This window comes from Zonotrichia albicollis, chromosome 10, assembly GCF_047830755.1.
Source record: "Zonotrichia albicollis isolate bZonAlb1 chromosome 10, bZonAlb1.hap1, whole genome shotgun sequence".
Classification (NCBI taxonomy): Eukaryota; Metazoa; Chordata; class Aves; order Passeriformes; family Passerellidae; genus Zonotrichia; species Zonotrichia albicollis.
In genome coordinates, this window is record NC_133828.1 from 36,066,208 (window position 1) to 36,091,931 (window position 25,724).

Genomic DNA, 25,724 nt, shown 5'->3' on the forward strand with positions numbered 1-25,724 from the left:
AACAGAGCACCGTTTAACACTTGATGTCTGTGTAATGTGTTTAGGAAATGCATCTCAAATTAATTTCAAAGACTTGTTAAGCTGGGATGAATCTGAAGTACCTCCCCCCGTCCCTTCAAAGACCAGAAGTGCACAAAGCTTTTTGTTCTGAGTTCACAATTATGACATCTTCTGTTGACTTTTGATATGTGTGTTTCAACTTGTATTCTCCTCTGGGCTCAGCTCAGAACCTGAGGAATATAAGATGGTTTTCATCATACAAGGATGAAAAATGAATATGAAAATGAAGAGCATGAAAAATGTGCAAAAAGAGAGGCTTGTAACAAGTAACATACTTAGAAAATAATAATCTAATAATGATTTAGTAAAGCAGATAAAGAATTTTGGTTTAATTTTTTAATATAAAATATTACTGCATATGCTTTGGAACATGGATACTGTTCAAGAGGTTGAATGGAGTTGTTGGCATATTACTTACACAATTTATTTTTTATCAGGGTGTGGTGTTTGTAAGAGAATGATGCCATCTTATCAGCAGGCAGCCACAGAACTCAAGGGTAAATATGTAAGTGAGACAATGAGATTTATGTGACATTTCAAAAATTATTTTAACACTTCTTTTAAAAGTATATAAATCGACAAATATTTAGCAAAATCAAAATTATCCACTTTTAAGCCAGCTGATAAAAGAAATAATCTACTCGGTTCCAGATATCTTCAGAATTTTCTCTTGGTTTTTATTCTTCTAAAACTTTAGAGAATGAGATGCGAACTCCATTGCCCTTTAGATCCACTGCAGTTTTTTCCATGGAAATACAGGCTCTGACACTATGTAGATTTGTTTTGCCTCTAATTTATAAATTTTTAGGCCTTTTGAGCTAATTTTGGTAAAGAAAGAAATGTTTGCCTTAATGGGTTTGATCAGCTTTTAGGCCTGATGTTTCATAGCAAGGTCAGGGATGGATGCCTCATTGCAGTTATTAATCCACTTTTTTGGTGGAGAATCACAGTGTTATGGGAGAGAAATCCCCCTCCCATAAGCTACTGGTCACCCTCCAGCCACTCAGCATTAGTAGAATCTTACAGTTTAACTGTATTTCTGTCAAAGCTGATGTCACATTGATATAAAAGTAAGTTTTGACTCTAATAAAGTACAGAATCCACAGTAATTTAGTTACCCCTTTGTAGTTACGAGGTGTATTGATCTCTGCAAGCAAGTCAAAGGCACCTGTCTAGTTGAGGTTTTGTAATGTGCTTAACGCATGATTTATATGGTGCCAGTAGTACGTAAAGGATGAAGAAATAGGATTGTTGTTTCATGGCTGTAGCAGGATTTGGTCTGATCCTACCTGTTGGATCATTCACTGCTGTGTTTACAGGTTTCCTTGTGAGGGAAAGATGAAGCAGTGCAGTTCATTGCTGGGGCAGTTCTGGCCATTTGTTCTTGTGACCACCTAGTGCTGTCAGACTGCCCAACATTCTCCAAACCAGTTGTTTTCAGAAGGGCTTTCTTTAAATCCTTGTTTTGCTTAGGGCTGGAATGAGTGGGAGTTAGTCAGATTTATTTAGGGCACGGCACAAGCCTTGGAAGATGTTTCCAGGAGTGTTTTTGTCGGGCCAGGCAGCATTCTAAGGCCATCTCCCCTCAGAGGAGCGTGTGCTGCAGCCTTGGGAAGGCACTCCCACCCTGCGTGGCCGTGCCCTCTGGGGTGAGAGGGATTACGAGTGTGAGCATCACCTACAGAGACAGTGCCAGAGAGGAGGCATGCTGCACAGCACTCTGTCCTCCTGCAGCTCTCCCTTCCTTCTTCGTGTGCAGCTCATTTATTAAATTCAGATAATTTAGATCTATTCTGGTTTGAGTATTTCCTTCCTCACTTGGAAATGGTTTCTACAGATCCGGGCTGATCCTGCACAGCTGAGTGACAGGGCTGGGACACAGTTCTTTGCAGTGGAGGCTTGTGGTGCAGGATCAGTTCAGAGCAAAGTCCAGTTATGCCACTGCCACCCATGTTTTTCACAAAAATTGGTCTGTTTGTCAAAATATGACCCAATTAGCTTCCTGAGTGGGATGTGTACACAGCTTGCCATTTCTAAAGTTAACTGTGCTGTACCCATCATAAATTATTCATGGAGTGCCTTAGAGTGATGTTGACCTCCAGATCAGACTTGGCTGCAAAGTTTATGAGTGGTTTGGATGAGCTGAAGGTTTGGCCTTTTAATCTGACCTGTCATTAACTGTCAGGATGTGCCAGGCTCAAAAGTGATTATTGCTGTTATATAGCAGGAAAATTAAGTGCAGTATTGCCTATTGAAGAGGTCATAAAAGTGAAGGGGGGAACTGTGCCTCTCTCTGGCCTCTGTGTTCCCTTGGGACTGGTTCTTTCCTGTCCCAGTGCTGTTACTGAGAGGAAGGCAGGGTGGCATACATAGTTTATATTATGGTTATATCTTATAATTATGTTGCACCCAGTGCAGAAGGAAAAAGTGCTCCAAATCAGAAATGGACTTATTTTATCCTTGGCAGGAAAGATTCTTGTGGTTAGAGGGTTGGCTGGGCTCTGGTGAGTGAGCATGGGAGAACTGGATATTAGCAAACCATTCACCATCTCCCTAATGGCCATGAACTTTGTGAGTGTGCCAGAATGCTCTGCTGTAAAGACTGACTTGAGAATGTGCTTAAGTGCTTTCCTCCTTGGTGCTTGTATTTTTTTTTTCTTTTAAATTTTTTTTTGTGCTGTAAGGTACCAGTTTTTTCCCATCAAGAAAACTGAGAATCAGGGTAGGGGGTCACAACTAAACAGGAATGGTCAGAAGCTCCAAATACTTGGGCAGCTAGGAAAGGTTCAGAGTTGGTTTAGATTACAGGTAGCTTGTTGGAGAGCAGATAAGTGTTGACATATGTCAAGTGTCACTGCAGAGGTGAAAGGAATAAACTGATCTTTGTTTCTTCAATGGCTATTACAAGAGGTAATGGACCTAAATTGAAGTTGGGGGTCATTCAGTCTTTTGCTAAAAGCAAATTTGCCAAATGTCTGGCAGGAGGGCCCTGGCTTTGAGCAGTAGGTGTTTTTTGATGGCCTCTGGCAGCCTGATATTTCATAATTCTGTGATTATTGGCCAGCTAAAGCTGCTACTCTTGTCATTAAAACAAATCCTGTTGTAATAAGCTTTTTTGCTAAATATGCTTCATATAATGTAATGAACACCAGAATGAATCCAAGTTATTGGCTTTTATCTATCACCTTTAGATGGGCACAGTGAAATTGTCTGACATGGCCAGGAATGTCCACTTAAATCATAGAAAATCCTCTGAAAGTTCACAGCAAATGTGGAATCTATTAGGTTGGTGTTAATTAAGGAATTAGTTAACAAAACTGGTTCTTGCTTTATAGAGCAACTATTGTATCTTGATCCTATTGCATTTACCTGCCTTTAGGTGGTGGCATGGAGGATAAGGAAAGGGGAGAATTGAGTCTAGATAATCTCATATGAATTAAATCAATCCAGTTGTTCGAACTACAAGCAAAATTCAAAGTGGAAGATTAGGCTAGCATGTATAAACCTTACTTCTGTACTCTCCTCTGTTCAATTTATTCTTTCTTAGAATAGGGAAGAGAAAACAAAGTATCTTTTTGTGACTTTCCAGCACATTCTTAGGAACAGCTGACCTTCAAATGAGGATTTTCTGCTTTAAGGTTTATTTCATGCTGGCTCTGAGCACATTTGGTTGGTCTGTGCAGTTTGCTGCAGTCAGGAACGTGGTATTAAATTCTGATGTGGTATTTCAGCTGGAAGGAGAAAATCCTGTTTTGGGAGAGGGAAAGAGGAGGGGGTTGGATTAAGACCCTGCTGCTAAAATGATTTAAGCCGTCAATGCCATTAAACTAAGTTAATCAGGAAGTGGCATCTCAGCAACTTGCTGGGTCCAAGTTTGACAGCAGAGTGACCTCTGTGTGAGTTGCACACCCACAAAAACTTGGAATCAATCCCATCTTCCAATTTTCATGTCACAAATATTTGGAAGACATTTGGACAGGGCACAGAATAAGTCACAGGGCACAATATAAGTCACAGGAGCCGTGAACCTGAAGCTCAGACATTGTTGAGATGAAGGACAGGTTGGGATAGAGCTGAGGAGAGAGTTTTTGTTTTACAGGCTAGTCTGAAAAGCTACTGTGCTTCTGTGCCTCTTTTGAAGACTGTAGGACAAGGTTAATTTTTAACTCTCATTATACCCTGCCCTATCTAAGTTAACATATTTAGAGCATATAAATGCCATGTGCTATTTCCTGAGCTCATGGATATAGGGCACGTTTTATTTTCACATCAAAGTCCTGCTGATTTCCTCTTGCCATTCAGTAAGTGCATTTTTGACCTGGCATAATGCCTGTGGTTGGTTAGACATTGACAAGTTGGTTAGACATAGACAAGTTCATTGCTGGAGTAGAAACCAGAGAGCTGAGGGTAGAATTTCTGGTGTCCTGTTTAATGTTTGGATATGAATTAAGAACTCTTTTTTTCTACATGCAGAAGAAGGAAAAAATCTAGTTGTAGCTTAAAATCCAAATGTGCAAAGCAGAGCACAAGTGCTGCAATTGAGAGAATTCCCTTTAGGTATTTCTGTTAGTGGGTGAATAAAAAGAAACAGAGATGCTTCCAGAGCAGTGAGGAGGTGACATGCTAACTGCTGTGTGTTTTCTCTGGATTAGACTCAAGTATTACTCTGTTTTCCCTTGCACAAAATCAGAAAAACTTCAGTGCCTTTTAGAGAGAGCCCCTTGCTTGACAGCTATATGAATGAAATCAGAATCTGCCCAGATTGAAGTGGGTTTTACTTAAATCTTCAAACAAATGGTGTGATGTTCCTGCTGTATTGTAAGAATCAGTAAGATTATGCTCTGTTTTTCCAGGTCCTTGCGGGGATGAATGTTTACTCTGCTGAATTTGAAAGGATAAAGGAAGAATTCAATGTCCGGGGATATCCTACAATCTGCTATTTTGAGTCGGTTATGTTTTGCAACTACTTTAGAAATCATGCACTCTTGTATAATTGAGTGGTTTTATCTTTTAGGGCCAGGACTGAACTTTGTTTTGTTGCTTTAACAGGAAAGGAAAGTTCCTGTTCAACTTTGAGAACTTTGGTGCTACCGCAGCAGATATCGCAGAGTGGCTGAAACAGTAAGGCACTGAACTTCATGCACTCCACCTTTTATGTACTCTCCATTATTTACAGAATGTAATGGTTTGGGAGCAGACATCTCTCCCTCCTTCCCTCTGCTCAGAAGAGCAAACAAAACTACCCTGCTGAGATCAGCTAAACTCATACAGAGAGATTGACTAATGTTTGGTTTTTAGCATGCATGCCTTGCATTTCACAATTGCATTTTGTCTGTAATAGCAGACTGACTGTGGACTGAAATAAATGCAGATACACAGATCGCAACTTCGTTAAAAATGCCAGGTTAAATTTCCAGTGATCTTGAATGCTTGACTTCTGTTGTGTTATTAAAAATGTATACCAAGTGTGCAGTTCTTGTTGGCTCATCAGCCTTTAGCTGAAGCCTTTAAAGTGTCTTGCAGTGACAAAATGAAGATCAAGGCACCCTGGATAGGTAGTCACTTTTACAACATCTGTGTTTGCTGTCATGACATGAAAGTGTAGAAAGCACCTTGTTCTACCTAAAGAGAGCTATTTGCAGTCATAAACATTTTGGAGGCTGAATAAGCCTATGGGACTAGCAATTCAGAGACACAGGAAAAGTGTCTGTGTGTGTAGCTGCTCTTCAACTGGTGCAAATCCCCACATGGTCAGTGAGGCTGATGGAGGAGCTGGAGAGAGCTGAGATAATCTGGTGATGGAGAAGTCCCATTTGCAGTGAGCCCAGGCTCTTGGGCATGGTGTCATCTTTGTAACCCTCCCTTGTTTGCTGCAGTCGTGGAAACAATACTGAAATGAAGGTAATGAAAGGAAACAAACCCATGGGAAGGAACAGACTGTTGCAAACTATTGTAGTAGTACAGCTTAGCAAAATTGGCTCAGAATAAATGTATTTTGCTGTGCTGGGGATGTGCATATGTTTCCAAGTAGCCCAGGGTCTCCAGCATCAGTAGGCTGAGTGCTTCAGGATTTGGAACCCACAAATGAAGTGAGAGCAGCGTCCTGTTAGCATCAGGGGCTACAAACACTGCAAGCAAGTACTGCCCAGTGGCTCAAAGAGGAGGAATTCAGCCAGAGTCATTAAGCCTGGTGTAGTCAATTAAGTCTTCAAATGTGAGTGATCGAGATGGCAACTCCAGCAACTTGAGGATGATCAGCCCTTGGAGCAAGGATATGGCTTAATCACCTGCACTTTGTTATGCTTTTCAATTCTGCAAGGATGTGGTTATCTCTTGGCTACCATATGTGAAACATTAGCTGTTTGGGGTGTTTGTTCCCCCTGTCTGCCCACATAATATCCAGATAATCCCTGCAATATGCAGTACCTTTATATCAGTGCTGTGACAGCAAGTGAACACAGCTACTGGAGGAAAGCAGAACAGCTGCAAGCTCTTTCCAATGATAATCTCTGCTAACAAGCCACTGTGGGCTTTGGCTGATACTTCAGCAGTCCAGAGCTAAAGACAGCTGTTTGTCCTCACTTAGTGCATGCTTATTAGTTGCCCAAAAGATGATCTGAGCAGTAGCCTGGTGCCCCTGTTTTGTAATAAATACAACCTTTAAGGAAACCACGTTGAGTAGTTATGTGTACTTACATTTTGCCAGTAATTGATGTTTAAATTACAATCAATTAAATTATTAATAAAACTGCATATAGGCTGAACATGCTGCATACATAATATTATACTATTCTGAGGAATCTGCAGTACATGTAGTCAAAATGGTATGGCAAGGGCTTTAGGAAAGCCAAGGAGTGCAGTGGGATAGCTGTAGGGTGCACTGGCTGGGTTTCACAATAGCATAATAATAAAATATTGAAAGGTTGCTTTTGTATAAAATGTTGCTCTGAGGACCAGGGGCATGGCAAGGCTGTGGCAAGGAAAGCCAATGCATTTTTATACTGAGCATGCATGTGCTGTGCTTGTAGAGTCTCGGAAGCAAATCCAGCAGACACTGAGCCATATGAAATGGCCCATTATGTGTGGACAATAAGTACACTCTGCAGAAAAGCAGCTCTCTCTCTCCTTCTTCTTGGTTTTTTCCCTCTAAATACTACTGGTAAAGTGCTGAAAGTGGGTGATCTTAGGCTCATTTGTGGGAGAGAACATGATATAATTTAATGAAAGTTAGAATTATTTTAATCATTGTCCATGCTTTTTCCTCTCATGACCAGAACTGCTAGTTTGGAGGTCTCCAACACCTCTCTTTTTTTTTTTTTCTCTTGCTTATTAGAGGTGCTTCTTTCTTATGCTGAAGTGTGCTAATGTATCAGTCTTACAGATACTTCACCTTTCTTATCTTCCTAATAAGCACTGGCTACTGTGTTATGGAGATTCAGATGTTTTCATGAGAAGGTAGAGATGAACCATCACGCAGCCTGAATCCAACCCAGCAGAGATGCTATTTTGTACATCCCACTTTTTTGTTAATTCTGATACACAGCTGTATCAGCCCGAGTGGTAGGCAAGCCCAGCAGCTTCTTGCTGCCTTCAACAGCTGCTTAGTTTGTCCTGCTGTTTTATAGATTCCCCTCAGGCCCTTCCTTAGCATCAGCTACTTTGTAAAATCAAGAACTTGTCCTGTGCTCTCAATTGAATTAGCTTTTGATAACTCTTCTGGACTTCTGTCATCCTAATCAGGTGTTGGCTGTGCCTTGTCTCAGTGTTGAATGACATTTTAAATTTTGCCTGTTGCTTTCTCCAGGCCTTGAGGTGTTTCTTACCACCTCCTGTGTAGGCTCATTAGCATGCAGAGCATTTTAAATTAGGCTATTTGAATAAACATCCCATGCCCTGCTTTACTAATTCCTGACTGAAATAGGTCACACCAGGCCCTGTTGAGCTCCATGTTCTCCCAGTGCTTTGCAGGCACTGTGTCCATGTTCATCATGCACTGCCTGCTCAGCCCAGCTCCCAAATCCATTGAGTGTCATGGTGTTTGCTGGAAAGCCTTCACCCTGCCAGGATACCTGGAGATTATTGTTCTCTGGGCTGCTTGGCCAGGTGCAGCTCCCACCTTGCACTTTGATGTTTGCTTCTTGGTTTGTTTATCACAGAAGCAGCAGGAGGCAGAGATGTGCATCACAGTTCTGCATGGATTGCTTAATATTCTTGGATCACACCTATTGCTTACATCAACAGAATTTGCTATCTGAATCTGTGCATCTCTGCTGCTTTTTTTTTTTTTTATCAAGCTAGGCTTTCAGCCTAGAAATGAGTAAGGCAGGATAAATGAGTTATCATCTGTTTGCCATTCCTTGTTCCAGGCAGCTAACACAATAATACATTTTAATAAAAAATAGTAAATCTGCTTTCAGCAGAGATGGGGTCACATCCAGACGTGTATTTTGCCAAAGAATTTGGGAAATTTGGGGGGGTTTGGAACTCATTACTGCAACTGACAAAAACAGCTTCAAAGTCTGGCTCCCAATGTTCTTATGTTTGGGTGTCTTTCTGTGAACAGTGCTTTAATAAATAAAATGTCAATTAGCATAGTTTAGATCATAGCTGCCAAATTCTCTTTTTAATGTACATTAATAAAAGCCAAAAACAATTGTTTATTGAGATGATGAGCTGCAGAGGAGCTTAGGTTCAGTTTCCAGACTTGCCACTGTGTCTTTGAGCAGGCTCTGACCCATCAAAAACAGCTGAACTCAGGTGCAGTCATAGTGATGTTGGTAGAACACATCACTTCCTTTTAGGTAAAGCATGCAGCTGAATATCTTTACTGAGTTAGGCCTACAAACCCACTGCAGAGTGAGGACATAAGGATGCTTCCCTGGCTCCCAAGAGCTGTTCAGGGTAAAACCATGTATTCCTGGGGAAATGGTGTGTGTAGCTGGTTCATGGTCCCAACACTGCTCATCCTTTCTCTGCTGGCCCTAATCACGCTGTCAGTATCCAAGGTGACGGGTTAAATTGGCTGTTTCTGCTCACTGCTTTTTTCTTTCATTTGCAATGGCTCCTGTGAACTACAAAGTGGGAATGCTGTGAGAAAGGGAGCATCCTGCTGAGGAGGGTAAAAGAGTAATAGAAAATGCATTTGATTTCTATAATGTAATAACCAAGCAGTCTGGTTATCTCCTCACTCCATCCCCTTCCATTGCTGATCTGTCCTCAGGAGCTTCTTGCAGATTTTTTTGTTCCTCCTCCAGTTTTATCTGTGTTTCAGTGCCTGTGAGTTCTGGATGGGTACAATTATGGAAGCTGTTCAGTAGGGTTGGTGTGTCAGACATGTGTGAGCATCTGCACAAAGTGGTTCCTTACAGTTTGACTTGCCAAGATGACTGCTTAGCACCAGAGAGCTGCCTTTAAGCTGTGTCTGTTTGTCTTGTAGCCCACAGGCACCTCAGCCACAGGCTCCAGAGACTCCCTGGGCAGATGAAGAAAATGTGGTTTATCACCTGACCGATGAGGACTTCGACAAGTTTATAAAAGATCATTCATCTGTGCTAGTGATGTTCCATGCACCATGTGAGTTTGTTTTCTCTTCTGTACTCTGAGCCAAATGCTTGCTAACAAAATCAGTGATGTTTTTCCGTGGAAGTTTCACAGAACCATGAACTCTAAAGTCCAGGCTTTTCTTGTTTGTGATGATTGTTAAATACACAAGGCATGAAATGTTTGTGAAGTTGCTGACTTCACATTTAGGATGGAGATGTGCTTCTGGAAAAGGGACGCTTTGTAGGCTGAGTCAAAACATAACTGAGGAGTGTAATGATGCTTAAATAGTCTGGGTACTCATCACTTTACAGCATGATTTCCCATTTTCAACTTCTCTTCAGTACTGTTTGCTTTCAAAGCAGAACTCTGATTGATTGAGCAGCTAAGTCGAACCCTGAGCTCCTGAGTTCTTATCCATGGCTGCTGCTATGTCATTTTGAGCATTTTCACTCCTCTGCCACAGTTCCTCTGGCAATGTAAGGGATGATTGTCATTATATATTGTGCTGAACTGTGCCAAAACTAGGCCTAAGTTTAGAAAGACCCCAGGACTTTGATAACTAATGCAGAGTTGGTGGTGGTACTGCTTATTATTCTGCTGAAAATGCATTGAACTGATTTTTTTTCATGACTTGAGGTTTTAGCTTGACAAATAAAATAAAGTGGATTGCCTTCAAGAAGGTGAAGGCCACACTGCCCTCCTGGATGCTGTTGGGTGGAAGAAAAGAGTGCATTAAGCTCTTACTTCACTGTGGATGTAACTTGTTTCAGCTGCATATCTGGTTCTTCTAATTGTGTTTGTGATGGACAATTCAGGCTTGAATCTGCTACACTGTGTGACACTCTGCTTCTGTCTCCCCTTGCTGCTGTGCTGGCAGCAGTATTGGGTGAGATGTTCCTTTTCAAGTGCATAGATTTAAAGGTTAGGACTCTGGAGGCAGACTGTGTGCTGACAGCTGAGGGTCTTGGCACAGAGGCTGAAATCCTGCTTCCCTTTAAGCCACCAGGAGTTAGCTGCAAAATACCTTTTTTGAAGGTCTGCTCATAAGACTCATTTGAAAAACATACCATAATGAATTTCCTCTGCCTGGTGAAATGTCTAAGAATTTGGTCCACTGGAGCAGGGGACTGACTGCTGTTCTGTCGCTGTGTTCCCTGGATTATTTGTACTAATGACAGTGGGACCGGAGATGAGTGCCTGCTCTGAAACCCCAAACACAAGGAGCAGAACTGATGAGGCCTGCTCTGAAACCCCAAACACAAGGAGCAGAACTGCTGGGGCCTGCTTTGCTCAGGAGTTATCCTTCATTACCCAAATCCTTCCTTCCCCAGATTTCCCTGCACCCCGGTGTGCCAGTGCCAGCAGGGGCTGCTGCTCCTCGGCAGCTGTGAGCTTGCTGGGCAGCTGCTGCCAAGCACAAATGGAACTCCTAAATTTGCCTCCTTTCCCTCTCCCTGACAGTGACATGGGAGAAGTGTCTACTCTCTCTCAACGTGTTCACACTTAGTAGTACTTTAAAGTTTTGCCCTTTTTTGAGTTTGTAAATGGGCAGAGTCTGGTCATGTATTCAGGAGGGGGACAAGGAGGGGGAAGAAATCAACAGTTGGCCCTGCAAAACTTATTCCTTTAGGAAGCCAGATTAAAAATAGATGAATACATACAACTGCAATCAAATTTTATAGGAAGTTCAAGTTAGTTTTAAATCTCAGTAGGACTCTGTTCAGTTTTTAGTGTTTTATTAGTATTTTCAAGAACACAGTTCTAGGAGTAGCAATATTGCATTACCTATTTTGAGAGCGGGGGTGCCTCCAGACAGGCATGTTTTGTACTAAGGGGCATTCTGTACCAGCAGTGCTTTGGCAAATGTTGTTATGAAAGTAAATCAAAAGCTCTAATTGGGCTGTCACAATCTTCTGATAACATCTTTCAGCTGCTCAGAATTGAGATGAAGAGTGTTCCTTGCCAGAACAACTCCATTTGAAATGCAACTCGAATATTTGGGGCATTTTATTTACATTCAGGTGGTTATGGCAATACGTGCAGAATCCAGCTCGTACATGTGTAAAAGATCTGTGGTGGTAAGAATCCTCTCTGAGCATCCTCAGCAGGGAGTATGAGGCTTGCAAACTAATTAATGACAGACAACTATCATAAACAGTTATCTCCATGATTAAAAGCTCTTCTCTTAGCACTTCCTAAATGTGCTAATGGTGTCACCTTATGAATATTAGGAGATAAATTATTCCAGTAAGAAGTGGCAAAACCAGTGAGCATCTTAATTATTTTAACCTTGGTAGCTCAGGCTGAGGAAGTTTTTTTCAAAAAATGTATTAATAAAAAAAAGTTGAAGCATCTATAAAATAAGCTCATAACGCAGGATATACTTCTGTGTAACTAAGAGTAATCAAGGGGATTTCAGCACTGGCCTGGAATTAGCAAGTACTTAAACTCCTGTGTCACCACACAGCATGTGACTTGGAGTTTTTCTGGCACACTGTTGTGGTTCAGCCTCAGCCACAGCTCAGCCCCACACAGCTGCTCCATCATGGTGGGATGGGGGAGATTTGAAAGGTAAAGCCAAGAAAAGTCATGGGTTTGTAAGATAATTTAATAAGAAAAGCAAAAGCCATGTACAGGCAAACCAAAACAAGGGATTTGTTTACTAATTTGCATTGACTGGCAGGTGCTTGACCCATTCCCAGGAGAGCTTTATCACACATAATTCTGAACTTGGGAAGACAAACTCCATCACTCCAAACGTCCCCCTCTCCCTCTTTCCCCAGTTCTATATGCTGAGCATGACAACATATGGTCTGGGATATCCCTGTGGTCATTTGGGGTCAGCTGTGTTCCCTGACATCATCTTGTGCACCCCCAGCCTCCTTGTGATGGAATGGGGTGAGGAGCAGAAGAGGTCTGGATTCTGTAAGCAGTGCTCATCAATACTTAAAACATCCCTGAGTTATCTACACTGTTCCCAGCACAAATCCAGCTCATGGCTCAATACAGCTACTGTGGAGAAAATGAGCTCTATCCCAGCCCAAACCATCTCACATACATGAGGAGCTGTTTCACTAGAAGAGAATTATTTCAGTGATGCTTTAATTGCATATTCAGATGACCAATGAATTAATAATAGAGTGTAGTATGAAAAGATGTGTGGGGAATTGGCAGCATTTTATCTGCTCCCTGCCCCCAGTGCTGAAGATACAGCTGAACCAAGCACATCCCAGGTAAATACCTGTGAACTGCACCATTAGGCACTGTGATGGATGTGGCCAGTTGGGTCTCCATGCCTGTGGCTATTAATGACCATCCCTGAGGACCACACTGTAATTATTTACAATCACTTGCACTAACTAGCCCAAGGACATGGCAGCATTTTAAGTGCTGCCTAGCATAACTAAGTTCAGGGAGAGCAGCCAGTGTGTTTTAAACACATCAGGAAGGTCTGCAGCATGCAACTTGCACTTCTTGGGTGCACCTCTTGGGATCAGAGACACCATCCCTTTTGTGTAGTAATTTATCACAACCATTAAACAGAAGATGTGCTGCTGCAGGTCATTACTGCCAGCCCTGAGTGACTGGGGTGAGTGTGGGTGGGCAGGATGAGTTCATCCTGATTTCTTTTCACAGGTCACTGGGGACACAGAGCAGGATTTCTAACCTTCTCAAACTCCTTTGTAAAGCCCTTAAGAGGATGTTCAATAAATCTGAATGTTTAGCATAGGTAAACAGTGACCCAGCCAGCCAGGCTCTGAAGGCACTGTCCTCCCCAGCCATCTGTGAAGGGTGTGCAGTATCATGCTCCTTACTTTAGTATTTTGCTGAAATTCCATAATTTCTGGTGGTGAGCTTAGTGTTATCCTGGATATATCCAGACTGGAGTCTTGCAGACATCTGAAGTGTTTTTTCAATGTGTTGTCGTACCCAAAAACTGGGTTCTTGTGCAGTGTACAAAGGAACAAAAAAAGGGCCCTGTCTCACAAAGGATTTGGCATTTTCATTTGGGTTGATCATATTTGAGATAGCAGGTTAGTGGACCTATTTCTGAATCTATAACAAAGGATTTATTGCATCAACCAAAGTTATTTCTGTACTATAGCATAACTAAAGGCACTGTTGCTGCTTATGATAAGCTTCTGCTAGCAATGAGAATAATGATTCCATGTCTGTATGTGCTTCTTGATATGTGTGCCTACAGCTGATCAATTTATTTAGATGCCCAAGATGACAGCTGGGTTCTGAATGTCTCTAAATATGGGTTATGCTGCCAGTCAAGTGTTGTTAAATGCTTTAGTGTCATGGGGACTTGCTGGGACTTAAAATGCTCCTGAGTTCCTTGACTGTGAAAAAAAAGCCCTGTTTGTGTTTTCAGTTTCCTCATCAAACTGTTTGCTGCGTCCAGTGCAATTAAAAAGTAATTCTGTCCAAAATATTTGCCAAATTAGTGAGGATTTCAGTCTTTGTGACTGTGTTTTGTTGAAGGAATAAAACCACTACACATTTATCCTTTCTGCATTTTTCCTCAGCATTTTCATCCAGATCACATCTCAGTCACAAAATAAACCCAGCCAAGTTACTGATAAGTCAATTCAAATGCCACTGAAAGGTGTTTAAAGTCCAGGATTGAAATTCAAGTCAACTCAGAAATGTTTTCTGGAAGTGTCTGCTGTTCACGCACAGGAGTTACTTTTCATTATGTTTTGTTAACACAAGTGACACTGCTGCTGTTTTAAAGGATACCTGTTCTTACAGCCTCAGGCAGAATAATGTCCTGGTGCCACTGTGTGCTGTAGCCTGCCCCTGTACCTTGGATTTGAGGAGTCTCTGGTGCTGGCTGGTGGTTGTAGTCAGCCAGCCCTGATGTTTGCTTGGGGCTGCTTTGCCCTCTCTCATTCCCCATCAGCCAGAGCAAAGTTTGTGGTCCAGCACTGATGCCAGAGGAGAAAAAAGTGCTTTGGCTGTACTGGTAGTGTGAGTGTGCATTTGCTTTTTATAAAGGATTAAACTATTAAAATGTTTTCCTGCAACATTTCTTCCTTGTATGTGAGCTTAAATTCAGGTTAAACCTGTGTTCTTCCCAGTCCCCTTCATAGGGCTCCTTCAGAGACTCTATAAGCTGATTGCAGGATTTATAGTAGGAAAAAAAGTCAACATCCTTAGTAGGATATTGGAGCCGTTGTGGTTTTTCCTCCATTGATAAAGAGGGAAAGCAGGGATAATGCAGCCTAATAGACCTTTGCTTGCTTCCTCCCATGGAAGGGAGTGCTAAAATAAACCTTGAAATGATAAAGTGCACCACAGTTTTCATGTGTTGTTGAAATGTCCATGAAATTCCTTTCCTGTCCTCGGCTATTTTCTCTACCTTTATTAACCAACCCAATAAATTATGCAGTTGCTGCTTTCCAAAGTCAGCTATTCAGCTGCTCAGGTTTTTAATTGCACAGGGAGTGGTTTTATCAATTTGGCTTTGAAAAACAGCTTTTCTCATCCTTCACTCCTTCCCTCCTCCCTCCCAGTGCATTTAAACCCAAGGTTTTGAGCGACTTTGTGAACTCATTATTAAGAATCCCAACCAATTAGCCCAGTACCAGAAGAAGGCCTCAGCTTCTAACCAAGTAGTGAACTTGGCTCTCTCCCTGCCAGCTCACCATCACTGGTTTCAGTGTTTTTGTTTTTTACTGCTGCATGTGGTGAGACTGGGATATAGGAATCCATTGCTCGCTTTAAATATGAAGCAAAGTGAACCCAAAATGTGTGCACAAAATCAAATCTATTTTTTCAAACCATCTTTTACAACTGTAAATAAATAAGTCTCCCTTTCAGACCCCCACTGGTTCCTTGTGAAAGCAAGCTATGTTGCTGTGAGCTCTAATTGGGATGTCTGTTGGCAGCATCAACAGAAAGGCCACGAGTTGAAAAGGCTGAAGAATAATCTACTCTGCAGCCTGAAAAAAATGGCCTTTCTAGCATAGGTCAGCAGCAGCCTAACATTGGCAGCCTGTGATAAATAAAGGAATTATATTATTTATAAATAAATAAAGTTTTTCCATGCTAATTCATGATTCAATCTGAGATTTTTTTTTAAATGTCAACCAACGCAGTTGTTCCAGTAGAGGTTTAAGGCCCGTGGATTATCCAAGCATCCAGCAGCACCGAATGTGGATGGAAAGATCCTTTAATTTTCATTTGTTCCTGTCATATATGACATTTGTGATTTTCAAAATAGAATGTTGGTTGTTTTCAGTGGGTACTTTGGCATCTGCCTTCAGATGTAGAGCCTCTGGGATACAGGCAGACAGTGGGTGCTGGGAAGCTGGTTTTGGTGTACCTGTGCAGGTCTGGACTGCTGGAAGTTTGTAGTGTGTTAGGCAGGTTGTACATCTGGAATCTGGTCAGATGCCATGTCCCCATGATGCAGGTGCATGTACCAGCCCATAGGGAGCTACACAAGGAGGCATGTGTGTGTCAGGGTGCCTGCTGTGGGCCACCAGACCCTGTGAACATGTGCTTGTTTCAGAGGAATTAGAGAAAGCTTTGAACAAGTGAAACTTTCTGGAGTGTTCTGTGACTCACAGGCAGTGCCTGCCTCTGGTGGGATTTGGTGGAGCAGTGCAGATGTCAGGGTGGGCTCTTGCAGTGCCCACATCACCGAAAACTGAATTGTTGTGTAAGGGCACTTGGATGATGAATGTTGCTGTTTAGGAGTCTGGACAGATTGCTGAAGAGAAAAGATGTGCTTCAGTTTCAGAATAGTGTTTCTTGACTCTGTGTCCCATAGGCTTCTAATTCTAATGTTGCCTCAGTGTATTTTTAATGGGATGTATAATAAAATGCTTCCCTGTACAAGCATAAATTGTGCCAACTTTCTGTGCACCGCATGCATGTGCTTCTCAGCTGAACATTCCTGGCAGGCTTCTGGGGCAGATACATTCTTCATGTAAACCAGTTAGAAATTGGTGCATTCTTGGCTTCAGAATCTGCTTCCACTGAGATGAGCAAGGCCTGACTGTTGATTTCAGAGAGAGGAGGTCTGAGACACTTAGACTGGGTTCTTCATTATTTAAAAGCATGGAGGTCTACAACAAGATGTTGCTTGATACTACATTTGAATAGCACCAAAAATCTTAGGCAGTGTAAACAGTTCAGTGTAAGTGACCTGCCAATGCAGTGATCTGTCTCATTAAACTAATCACAGAAATTATTTTCAGGGAAATTTAATCACACATTAAAATAGAAGTTCTTGGAAAGGCAGCAAACCAGGAAAATTAAGAACCTGACATGGATTTTTCCTTTAATGACAATACCACTCATGTTTCTCAAGGGTCTAAAAATAAAAATCAATATGAGTTTTTAGTGGTACTTAATATAAATGGGAATGTGAAGAGTGTAAGAATCCTTATAATTACCTTGTGCAGTAAAACTTGATGGGATACTTAATGGAAGGGGTGAAGACAGTAATAACTGATACCATTGTCTCTTTTTTGTCAGTCTTCTGATACTGGAGCACACAGTTCATATGGAATTATTGTCTCTTTGAAGCAGTTTGTGCTCTTTGAGTAGGGTATGGTCATAAAAAAGGATGATCCAGTGATAAAAGCAATAGCCTTGGCCTGGAGATGTAAAAGTTTAGTTCTTTGCTTTGCTTTGCTTTGATTTGTACAGTCACGACCCAAGTCACTAAATATTTGTTGGTTTCCAACCTGTGAAGTGGAGATAACATTTCACCTTGCGTGGGAGTTTTATCTAGCAAGCCATGGCCAGACTGAAAGCTGCTCCAGTATTGCAGGAATCGAGATATGGAAGGGGTATGAGCTCTGCAGAGTCTTGATTAACGTGAAGGAAGCAGGATTTTGCCTTTGGTGTTCTCTGGATTGTGGCAGACATCAGTTTTTGGCCCCCCAGTTTAGGAAACCCCATCTGCCACTGGGTGAGCACAGAGCTCAGACAAGATTATTGTGGCTGGAGCTGATCACTCGCAACCTGGTTGCAGCTCATGCCAGGACTAAAAGGGAGGAGCCTTGACTTGCTCTGGTTCAGTGTCACAACAGGGAGGGTGGCAAACGTGGGGTGTTTTGGGCTGCTCTGCATTTGGGCTGGATCTGAACTTGCTCTGTGGCATGGTGCTGTTCTGGAGACACAGCGTGTACATTGAATAACTTACTTGGTAGCAGTTGTGGGTGTTGAGCAGAATGCAGGCTAGAAGTAAAGGAAGAAGGAAAGGAAACAAAATGTGGCTATTTGGAGGTTGTGAAATTTGGGAGGTTTGTTCAAAATGCATTGCTGTATGCTCACCTCCGATTGGGAGCAATTACTTTCTCTATTAAAGAAGACATTTTCAAAGGCTGTACCAATCAGAAAAAAAGCTTCATGTGAATGTGTGGCAGGTGGTGTGAAGGGAACATTAGTTTCTTTGGGGATTTGCTGCCTCATTTCTCACATTACTATTGCCTTCCCTCTCTCCTAACGAGTTCTTACTGACTGACTCAGCCTGTGACACAGGAGTAGCTGCCAGAGCACCAAGGAGCAGCTGAGGGGTGACAGCTGAAGAGAGACTGGCCTCATTTTCTGGGTATTTGTTGTAGGTTATTTCGGTGTTCAGAGGGGTCTTTTAGAGGACTTAAGTAATTTTAGCTGTTAAAAATCCACATTTGAGTGTGTGAATTGGATGGCTGTCCTCCTGGCAAGCTTGACCCCAGTGTACATATAAGCTCTTAATGCTCTTGTGGTGAGTTCTGATAAGAGTGAAACATAACTTATTTTTCTAGGTCTCTAATAATGAGGTAACAGTAGGAATTAGCTTTAAGAATTAGACTCCAGGTTTATTTTTTCTGAAATAAATTAATTTCCTTGCTTGGATAAGCTCAATATACTGTGCAGGGCTCTCATTTGGAAAATGCCTTATAGTAAGTATCTCAGCTACTTGAGTCATTACTAGTGGAGTTTTCATTGTCAAGTTTATCTTCCTAAATACTTTATGGCTTCAACTTTTATTCTGTGAAAGGTAGAGAACTTACATAAAGGGCAAATAGTGAACAGAGACACCTACAGTCTGCCTGTCTGCTCCTGCTTGCCTGTCTGTCTGCTCCTTGTGCCCCTTCAGAAGGTGAGTGGGCAAGTGAGGCCATTTTAAAAATATATTATATATGAATTCATTGTTTGGACACTGAGGCATTGTGCTGATGGTGGAACTGTGTCTTCTGGGCTTCTGACTGCTTGTGCTTGGCAAGATCTCAACTGGTAGCCACTTCTGCTGTGACTTTGGACAAAAACTGTGCATTTTGCATAGTATCTCCTCCTGATACTTGACTTTTCCATCTATCTTCACAGTAATATTCAATGTCGCCATTCCTTTTAATGCCCCTGTCCCCTGAGCTGGAGTTCATTGGGATTACCTTTCTTAGGAAGATCCCTTTGCATGGCATTCATTTTGCTGATGTCTTACACAAATTGCATCCTAGGAAATAATTCACAGGTTATGCTGGTTTTGTGAGCTGAACATTCAAAGCTCTTTCATCTCTCCTGTGTTCTCTGGCATTTTCATTGCTAAATCCATAGCATAAAGTCTTCCATAGTGGGGTAAGAGTGTGAGGGAAACCAGTGCAACTTCTCTTTCCTCCTCAAGGTAAAATTTTGTTGTTCACCTGGCAATGGAGAAGGGGGTGAATCTTTTTAGGATGTTAAATAACTCTGGCTTAATTGAGAAGGAAACCTTCTGGTGGTATTTTTCATAAGCTCTCAACAATTTCACCTTAAGGCAACCATGCTGTTGTCTCACTTTTCAATAGGGGAAGATTAATTTTCAACACCTACTCAGGGCCACGTTCCTCAGAGCTGGTGTAGGAAGTGTAATTCATATCTCCCAATGCCAGCTGATGCACCTTCCTTCACTTCTTTTCCCTCCCAAGAGGGATGGTAGGAGGCACCATCATCTCCCAACACTGATTTCTACCAGTTGCACCACAGTCTTGAGTGAGAGGAAATGTATATGCTGTTTTAGGAAATACATGCAGTGTAATCTCCAATAGCTAGAAGGTGAAACCACCTTTGGAATAAAAATAAGGAGCCATGTGATTTTTTGTTTTAGTTTATTTTACATAAAGATGATGATTAACTTTGAGGTTGTTCCTGGATGTGTGCTGGAGGCTGTGCTGTGCAGATGGGGTATAATTTTTCAAAGGCTGCTTTCCGGGGCCAGCTCAGCCATGGCCCCCTGTGAGCTCAGAAGCAGAGAGTGCACACTGTGGCATGATGGAGCAGAAATCTCTCTTCCTGCCTGCCTCCCAGGAATCCCAGGCTGACGTTAGCCTAGGAGAATATTCACCCTTTCTCCTGAGCCTGAGTCAGAAGAAGACACGCTCCAGTGTGACCAGAAATAAAGGCAGAAGTGTGTGTTGTGCAGTTCATCAGAGCTGCTGTCTTTTTAGTCCCATGCAGGTAGCCTGCAGCACCCACTCCATCTTTGCCCCTTGTGCTGAGCCTTCCCTTCCCAAGGGCTGTTGCTGGCTAAAGGTGGCCTTTCTGCTAGAGCTGTGAATGTGGCACAGATGCAGACAATGTTCCTGGAGGATGTTTAGTTAAGCTCTCTTCCCAGTTTGATCTGATTTATGTAATGCATCTGTCTTTTTAAAAATAATAACTCATACTACAACTGTCCAAAACTGCTATGATTCTTCTCCTGAGCAGTTTCAGTGATGCTGGGAGGGAAGAAATTATGCCACTGTAGAAAAGCCAAGATGGTGTCTGGGTTTGGGTCACTACCACCTCAGCAAGTCATAGGGACAGAAAGTGTGACCAATTTGTAATAATTTTTTGCCCTAACTTCACACTGAAGGGCTCCTGGAAGCAGGCAGGGACTTTTTTTCTGCGTGGCCATGCTGGGATGGGATTTGCACAGCTCACTGCACGCGCAGATTGCCTGCACTCTGAGCTCATGGCAGTGCCATGGGATGGTGATGGTGGCGGGGCCGAGCCGCTGCAGTGCTCCAGGATCAGCTGTGCAGCCCACGCCGCCTTCGGCTGCAGCCGCAGCAGCCTTGGCTGCAGTAATCCAAACTGCTTAAGTATTTTCCTTCTAATGCTGCATTTCCAGTTCCTCAGAGTCTTTTCCACACTGACCTTTCATAGGCTTTGTCTTTGTAAAGCAAAGCCGTAAAGCTGTTTGCTTGTCACTGATCTCTAAGCAGTGTAATGCCTGGTGGAATCAAACCTGCCTTTAAAAATACAGTATTGGGGGGAGGTGTGTCTGGATTTGTGTATGTGTGCACACATTTCTAGCTGTTGGAAATTTGAATTCAATATCATGTTAAAGATATTGAAGATAGGCCTTTTGTAAGAAAACATCAAGTCTTGAAACAACGTTGTCTTTAAGTATCTGGAATTTTACCTGGGTGTGCAGTGGTGCTGGTAAGAAGATGAATGGTTTGATGGGAGAAAGTACCCAGAGGGAAAAGGTTGTGCAAAATCCTTTGAGCTCCTGATCCTTCCTAAGGTGATTCCTCTCTTTTTTTGGTTTGTTTGGTTTTTTTGTTTGGTTTGGTTAGGTTTTTTGTTTGCTTGGTTGTTTTGGTTTTTTTTAAATGCATGTAGATCATGGCATGGCCTGACTGCTCTGACTATTGTGACTATTAAGTGAACATGCAACCAACACGATTGCAAATTCATACCTGTGATTACGGGGAGAAACAGCTGCTTTTGTCATCCTGCCTCCCTGCCAAATTTGTGGATGATTTTCCATCAGATGTCTGCAATGCAGATGGCTAAATTATGCAAGGGAGTCTGCAGCTGTTGTAGTTTATGCTCTCCTACACCGGTGAAGGAACTGTAAACTGCCTCATGTCAGACCTGAGAGATCCTCTTGCGTGATGTATGTTACAGCCTTCCATGGCAGAAGAGAACACATTTGTGTTCTTGCATGGGTGATAAGAGGGCTGGGATTTGTGTGTCCTTGCTGTGGCTGCAAGGACTGTGTCTTCCCTGCTCCATGGAGGTACTCCTACTTTCATATGTAGAGATGAGAGCTCAAAGTTAACAATATTAACTTGTAAGAACTGGCTATTCTGCTGTTTTCAGAGGTCACTGCTCTTCTGGGATTAAGAATAGAGAAACCAATGGTGTTATCCCCAGGTGTTAAATGTTTAGAGAATGAAGGTACATCTGAATTTTTTTACTTCTTTTTTTTCTTTTTTTGAAGTTGTCTGTAAGTCTTCTGTGAGTGTATTCTGAACTGCCAGTGGCCCACTTGCTGAAAGCAGGACATGTTTTGTGCTTCAAATTCGTTTTCTCGTCAGGCTAATGGAGGTATTTTTGGTGTGCAGCTATAGATGGATATGGAGCTGGCATTATACAATAAATAGCTGGTACACGATAACAGTATTCGTGCAGTGTGTTGATGACAGAAATGTAATGATTCTTTAAAATCTTTATTTGCAATTTAGTTTACCTCTAGGGTTCTTGATGTCAGAAATAGCTTCTTCACAACTGCCTGGATGTTGTCTTTTATCTCTTGCTTGTCACGCACACTTCAGATCCTCAGACAATGTTGTCTTGAGATGAGAGGACATGGCCAAAAGCATGGCATTTATTTATATAGTCATAATAACCTGAAAGAAGCAAACAGTGAATGACAGAGAGAATGACAGAGAGAAACAGATTTATATTCTTGAGACATCACTAAAACAGCATATGCAGGAGCTTAGCTGGAGCTGCTTGGCTGGTTTTCTGCCTGCAAATCTTGGTTTTAGCAGTAGAAGTACTTGTATTAGTTCATTTCTGAAAAGGTTTGGAGCAACTGTGGTGAGAGTCTTTGCCATGGTGCCAAAGAGGCTGCTATAAACAAATACAGATATTTCCTTGGAAAAAGAGTTGCCTGGTATGTTTGTGAGGCTTTCCTTTGTCCATGTGCTGCTCACCCTTTCACTTCAGCATTGCTCTGTCCACACTTGGCCTTTGCCTCTATATTTGCATATGGCCACACTCTGCAGAGGACAAAGTGCTGAGCAAGTGTTGTCCTCTGCCCTGCAGTGGGACCCTGGAGGGAGGTGACTTGTCTGCACTGAGGTGACATGGGGACCTTTGATCACCATTGTTTGGGGGTGCAGCTGAGCTAAGCTGTGTGACAGTAACTGCAAAAAAGGAAGGAGCTGCTTATCTGCCCATCTACACAGTGCAAATGAGAAGATTGATTATAAATAAACTGGGAAAGCAGAATCCGTACTTCATTTAGACATCTGTTTTAAAAATGGTTAGCAAGGGTGTGTATCAGCTGTCCTAGCACTGATTGTTGTAAGTTTTGACTTCTTTTCCCTGTCTTGTAACACTTCCTTTTTCTTATCTATATGCTCTTTCTATGTGAGCCTTGGCCCTAGCAGCCTGGGCTCTTTTTGTGCAGGAGGAGCAAGATGAGGTGTTGGTCAGAGGAGTTGTCCTGAACTCCTCTGAACCAGGCACTGAACCTGGACTGGTTTCTGCTGCTGGATGGAGAGTAACTCTGTCCTGCACCCCCAGAGCTTGTCTTCTGCAAGAAGAGACTGAGGCTGTGGGAGGCCTCTTGGATGGAGCCTTGGGTGTTCCCACCAGCCATGCCCCACAGAGGCTCAGAGGGTGGCAGTGCTGGAGCAGGCCCAGGCCATCCTTGTATTGAGTGCAGCCTTTCTTCTCCCCTGGCATCCAACTTCCCTTGCTTAGGCTTTGAGTTTTAATGTCAGTAAGCCCTTAACAGGGCAGTGCATCTTCTGGAAGCACATCTGTCACAGGCGCCCACTGCAGACCTCTGGGCTCCTTCCATTGTCCCAGCTGCACACAGGAGCATCTGGGCCTGTAGGGTTGTTATTTTCCACACTCATTTTATAAACAGAAAGCATCTAAAACTAGAGGAGCTTAGCACAGAGGGATGAAGCTGCTGCTGAACAACCTAATGTAGCAATCAAAGGAGAGGCAGTGACCTTGGAATTCATTTAAATAACTTTCAATTGGCCTCAAACATTTAATGGCAATCTTCACAGGATTATTCAAAGATAGGATAAATAATCATAGGAGAGATTAATTGGCTTGCAGTTTGTAGGTCTGATTTGTAATTCATATCTCCCCTTTTCTGCAATGGTAGGTGAAAATAGGCTGTAGCTCACAATAGCAAAATTCTCATGAAGACAGCCAGAAAAGCATTGTTTATTGTGGGAGAAGCTCTTAAAATTTGTCGTCCCTCTCTCAGGTTCAGTTTAATGTTGTGACTTTTTTCCAGGCTGATACATCATGCTGTCCTCTGTCAGGGGTAGAACAAGCATTCACAATAAAGATTTGAAGATTTCAGTTTGCATTTAAGTGCCTTTTAAAGATCTGATGTTGCTTCCCTTTATTTTAAGCCTGAGTGAGTTAGCTTTGTGGCAGTCAGTAATGCTGTGTCTGTGTGATTTCATGAAAGAACCTGGAACAGTGACATTTCATGGTCTGGATATCTTCATCCAAAATATTACGTACATGATCTTCAGATGCTTTGGGTATTTTTTCATTTCCTGGGCAAAATGTGCCTGTGTTACTGGTTTGGGGTTTTTTCTTCCTCTGCATGACTTTTTGAAAACTCTGGTTCTTTAATGCCTTTGGGTGATCAGATCTAATTAATTATTGTAATATAATTGGAATATAGTGTAGATTATGTGGATACTGTAGCTAGAGCACAGTATGAACCTTGCTGTGGCTAAGGGATACACTGTGTAAATCCCATCAAGGTGAAGTTAGCCCTGCAGAAAATCACTGTTTGTACAAATTTCAGCTACCTAATTCAGAGAGGTTCCCAGGTATCTGAACTGGGAGTTGAGATGCCCTTTGGTTAAAAGTGAGGAAGAGCACAAAATGAATTCAGTTCCCTGCTCCTAAGAGGAGAAATAAATCAAATTGGGCAGGTGTCAGAGGGATCTGTCAGCCCCTTACACGAAGCCATATGCCTGCAAGTTTTCTGTGGGTGGCAAATAAATCATTTTCCAGCCTCTTTTGTGCTTTTAACCAAGATGAGGAGTGCTGAAACAGTAACTCTTCCTCAGCCTGTCTCAGCTTCTTCCTGAATTCTCCTGTGAAGCTGTCGCATCAGGTTCCCAGCATTCTCATACAATGGTGTAAAATTAAAGCAAAGCTCTCTCCACCAGCTGAGCTCCAATTGTTCTGCTGCTCCTACCACAATACTGGTTTTTCCTTACAAGAATGGCATGGGGCTCTTTAGTGCTGTGGTCTCTGTGCAGATGACTAAGTGGTATGGACTGTAGCTTGTGTTTGAACAGGAGCTGGTCTGAGATCAACTGCTTTGGTATTTGCTGTAATTCTTAGGTGGGATTTGCATTTGTTGTTCAAATGTTCCATAAACATGCCCTGAAAGTGTTCCATGGTGTGCTGTGGTGGCTGAAGCTCTGTTTGCTCTGGTGAAGTTACTTACACCTGGGTGTCTTCCTGCTTCTTGGCTGCAAACATTCTTTGCTTAGGCTATGTAAAACATGCTTGTCTGGTTGAGTTCAGGCCCAGATTTGTGTCTGCTGGCTTCAGCCATTATCCCATCAGAAGGAAACAAAGCAGCACTGAGGTTCAGAGGCTTTGGTTTATTTTCTTTTGGACAATGGTGTAAAAATAGCCTCAGCCTGTTACCAGAACACCTCAGAGTCAGCTTTTGCTGGCATGCATTGAAACACATTTCTAGCCATATCCTCTGATACAACTTCCAAAAGCTCAGCAGAGTCTGGGTTTTCAAGTGCGCCTTCCAACAATAACCGCTCAGGAAAGCGAGCTGGCAGCTGCTGCAGAGGGGAGGGAGAGGTGCAGCAAGGCAGTGCACAGGATCGCAGCACTCTGGGGCTGTGTGAGCACCTTGTCCCAGCTGCCTGCACTCCAGTCAGACCTGAGCCTCACCTGCTGGGTGTTCACCCCAGCCCCTCTGTCCCTGTGCACTGTCCCAGGGGGGCTGCCATTGTGCCAGTCCCTTGGGGACAGGGCAGGGGCTCTCACTGAGGCCCAGCAGCGCACTGGAGGTGCCCAAGTGTGGTGGGATCCTCACCTGGGCCTGAAAGTTCAGCTTGCCTGGAAGCAACTGCACCAGCTGAAAGCAGTTTAATTTACACCCTAATACTTTATTCCAAGTC

At 42.6% G+C, this 25,724-nt stretch overlaps 1 protein-coding gene across 1 annotated transcript in view; it reads left to right on the top strand.

Moving 5' to 3' along the window:
• The window catches only part of PDIA5 (protein disulfide isomerase family A member 5), a 97,729-nt gene that overhangs the window by 39,262 nt on the left and 32,743 nt on the right, over positions 1-25,724 (top strand). Inside the window, exons 8-11 of the mRNA XM_074548803.1 lie at positions 498-565; positions 4,914-5,005; positions 5,110-5,181; positions 9,497-9,633. Of these exons, the coding sequence (XP_074404904.1) occupies positions 498-565; positions 4,914-5,005; positions 5,110-5,181; positions 9,497-9,633 (369 nt within the window). The remainder of the gene's footprint in view (positions 1-497; positions 566-4,913; positions 5,006-5,109; positions 5,182-9,496; positions 9,634-25,724) is intronic.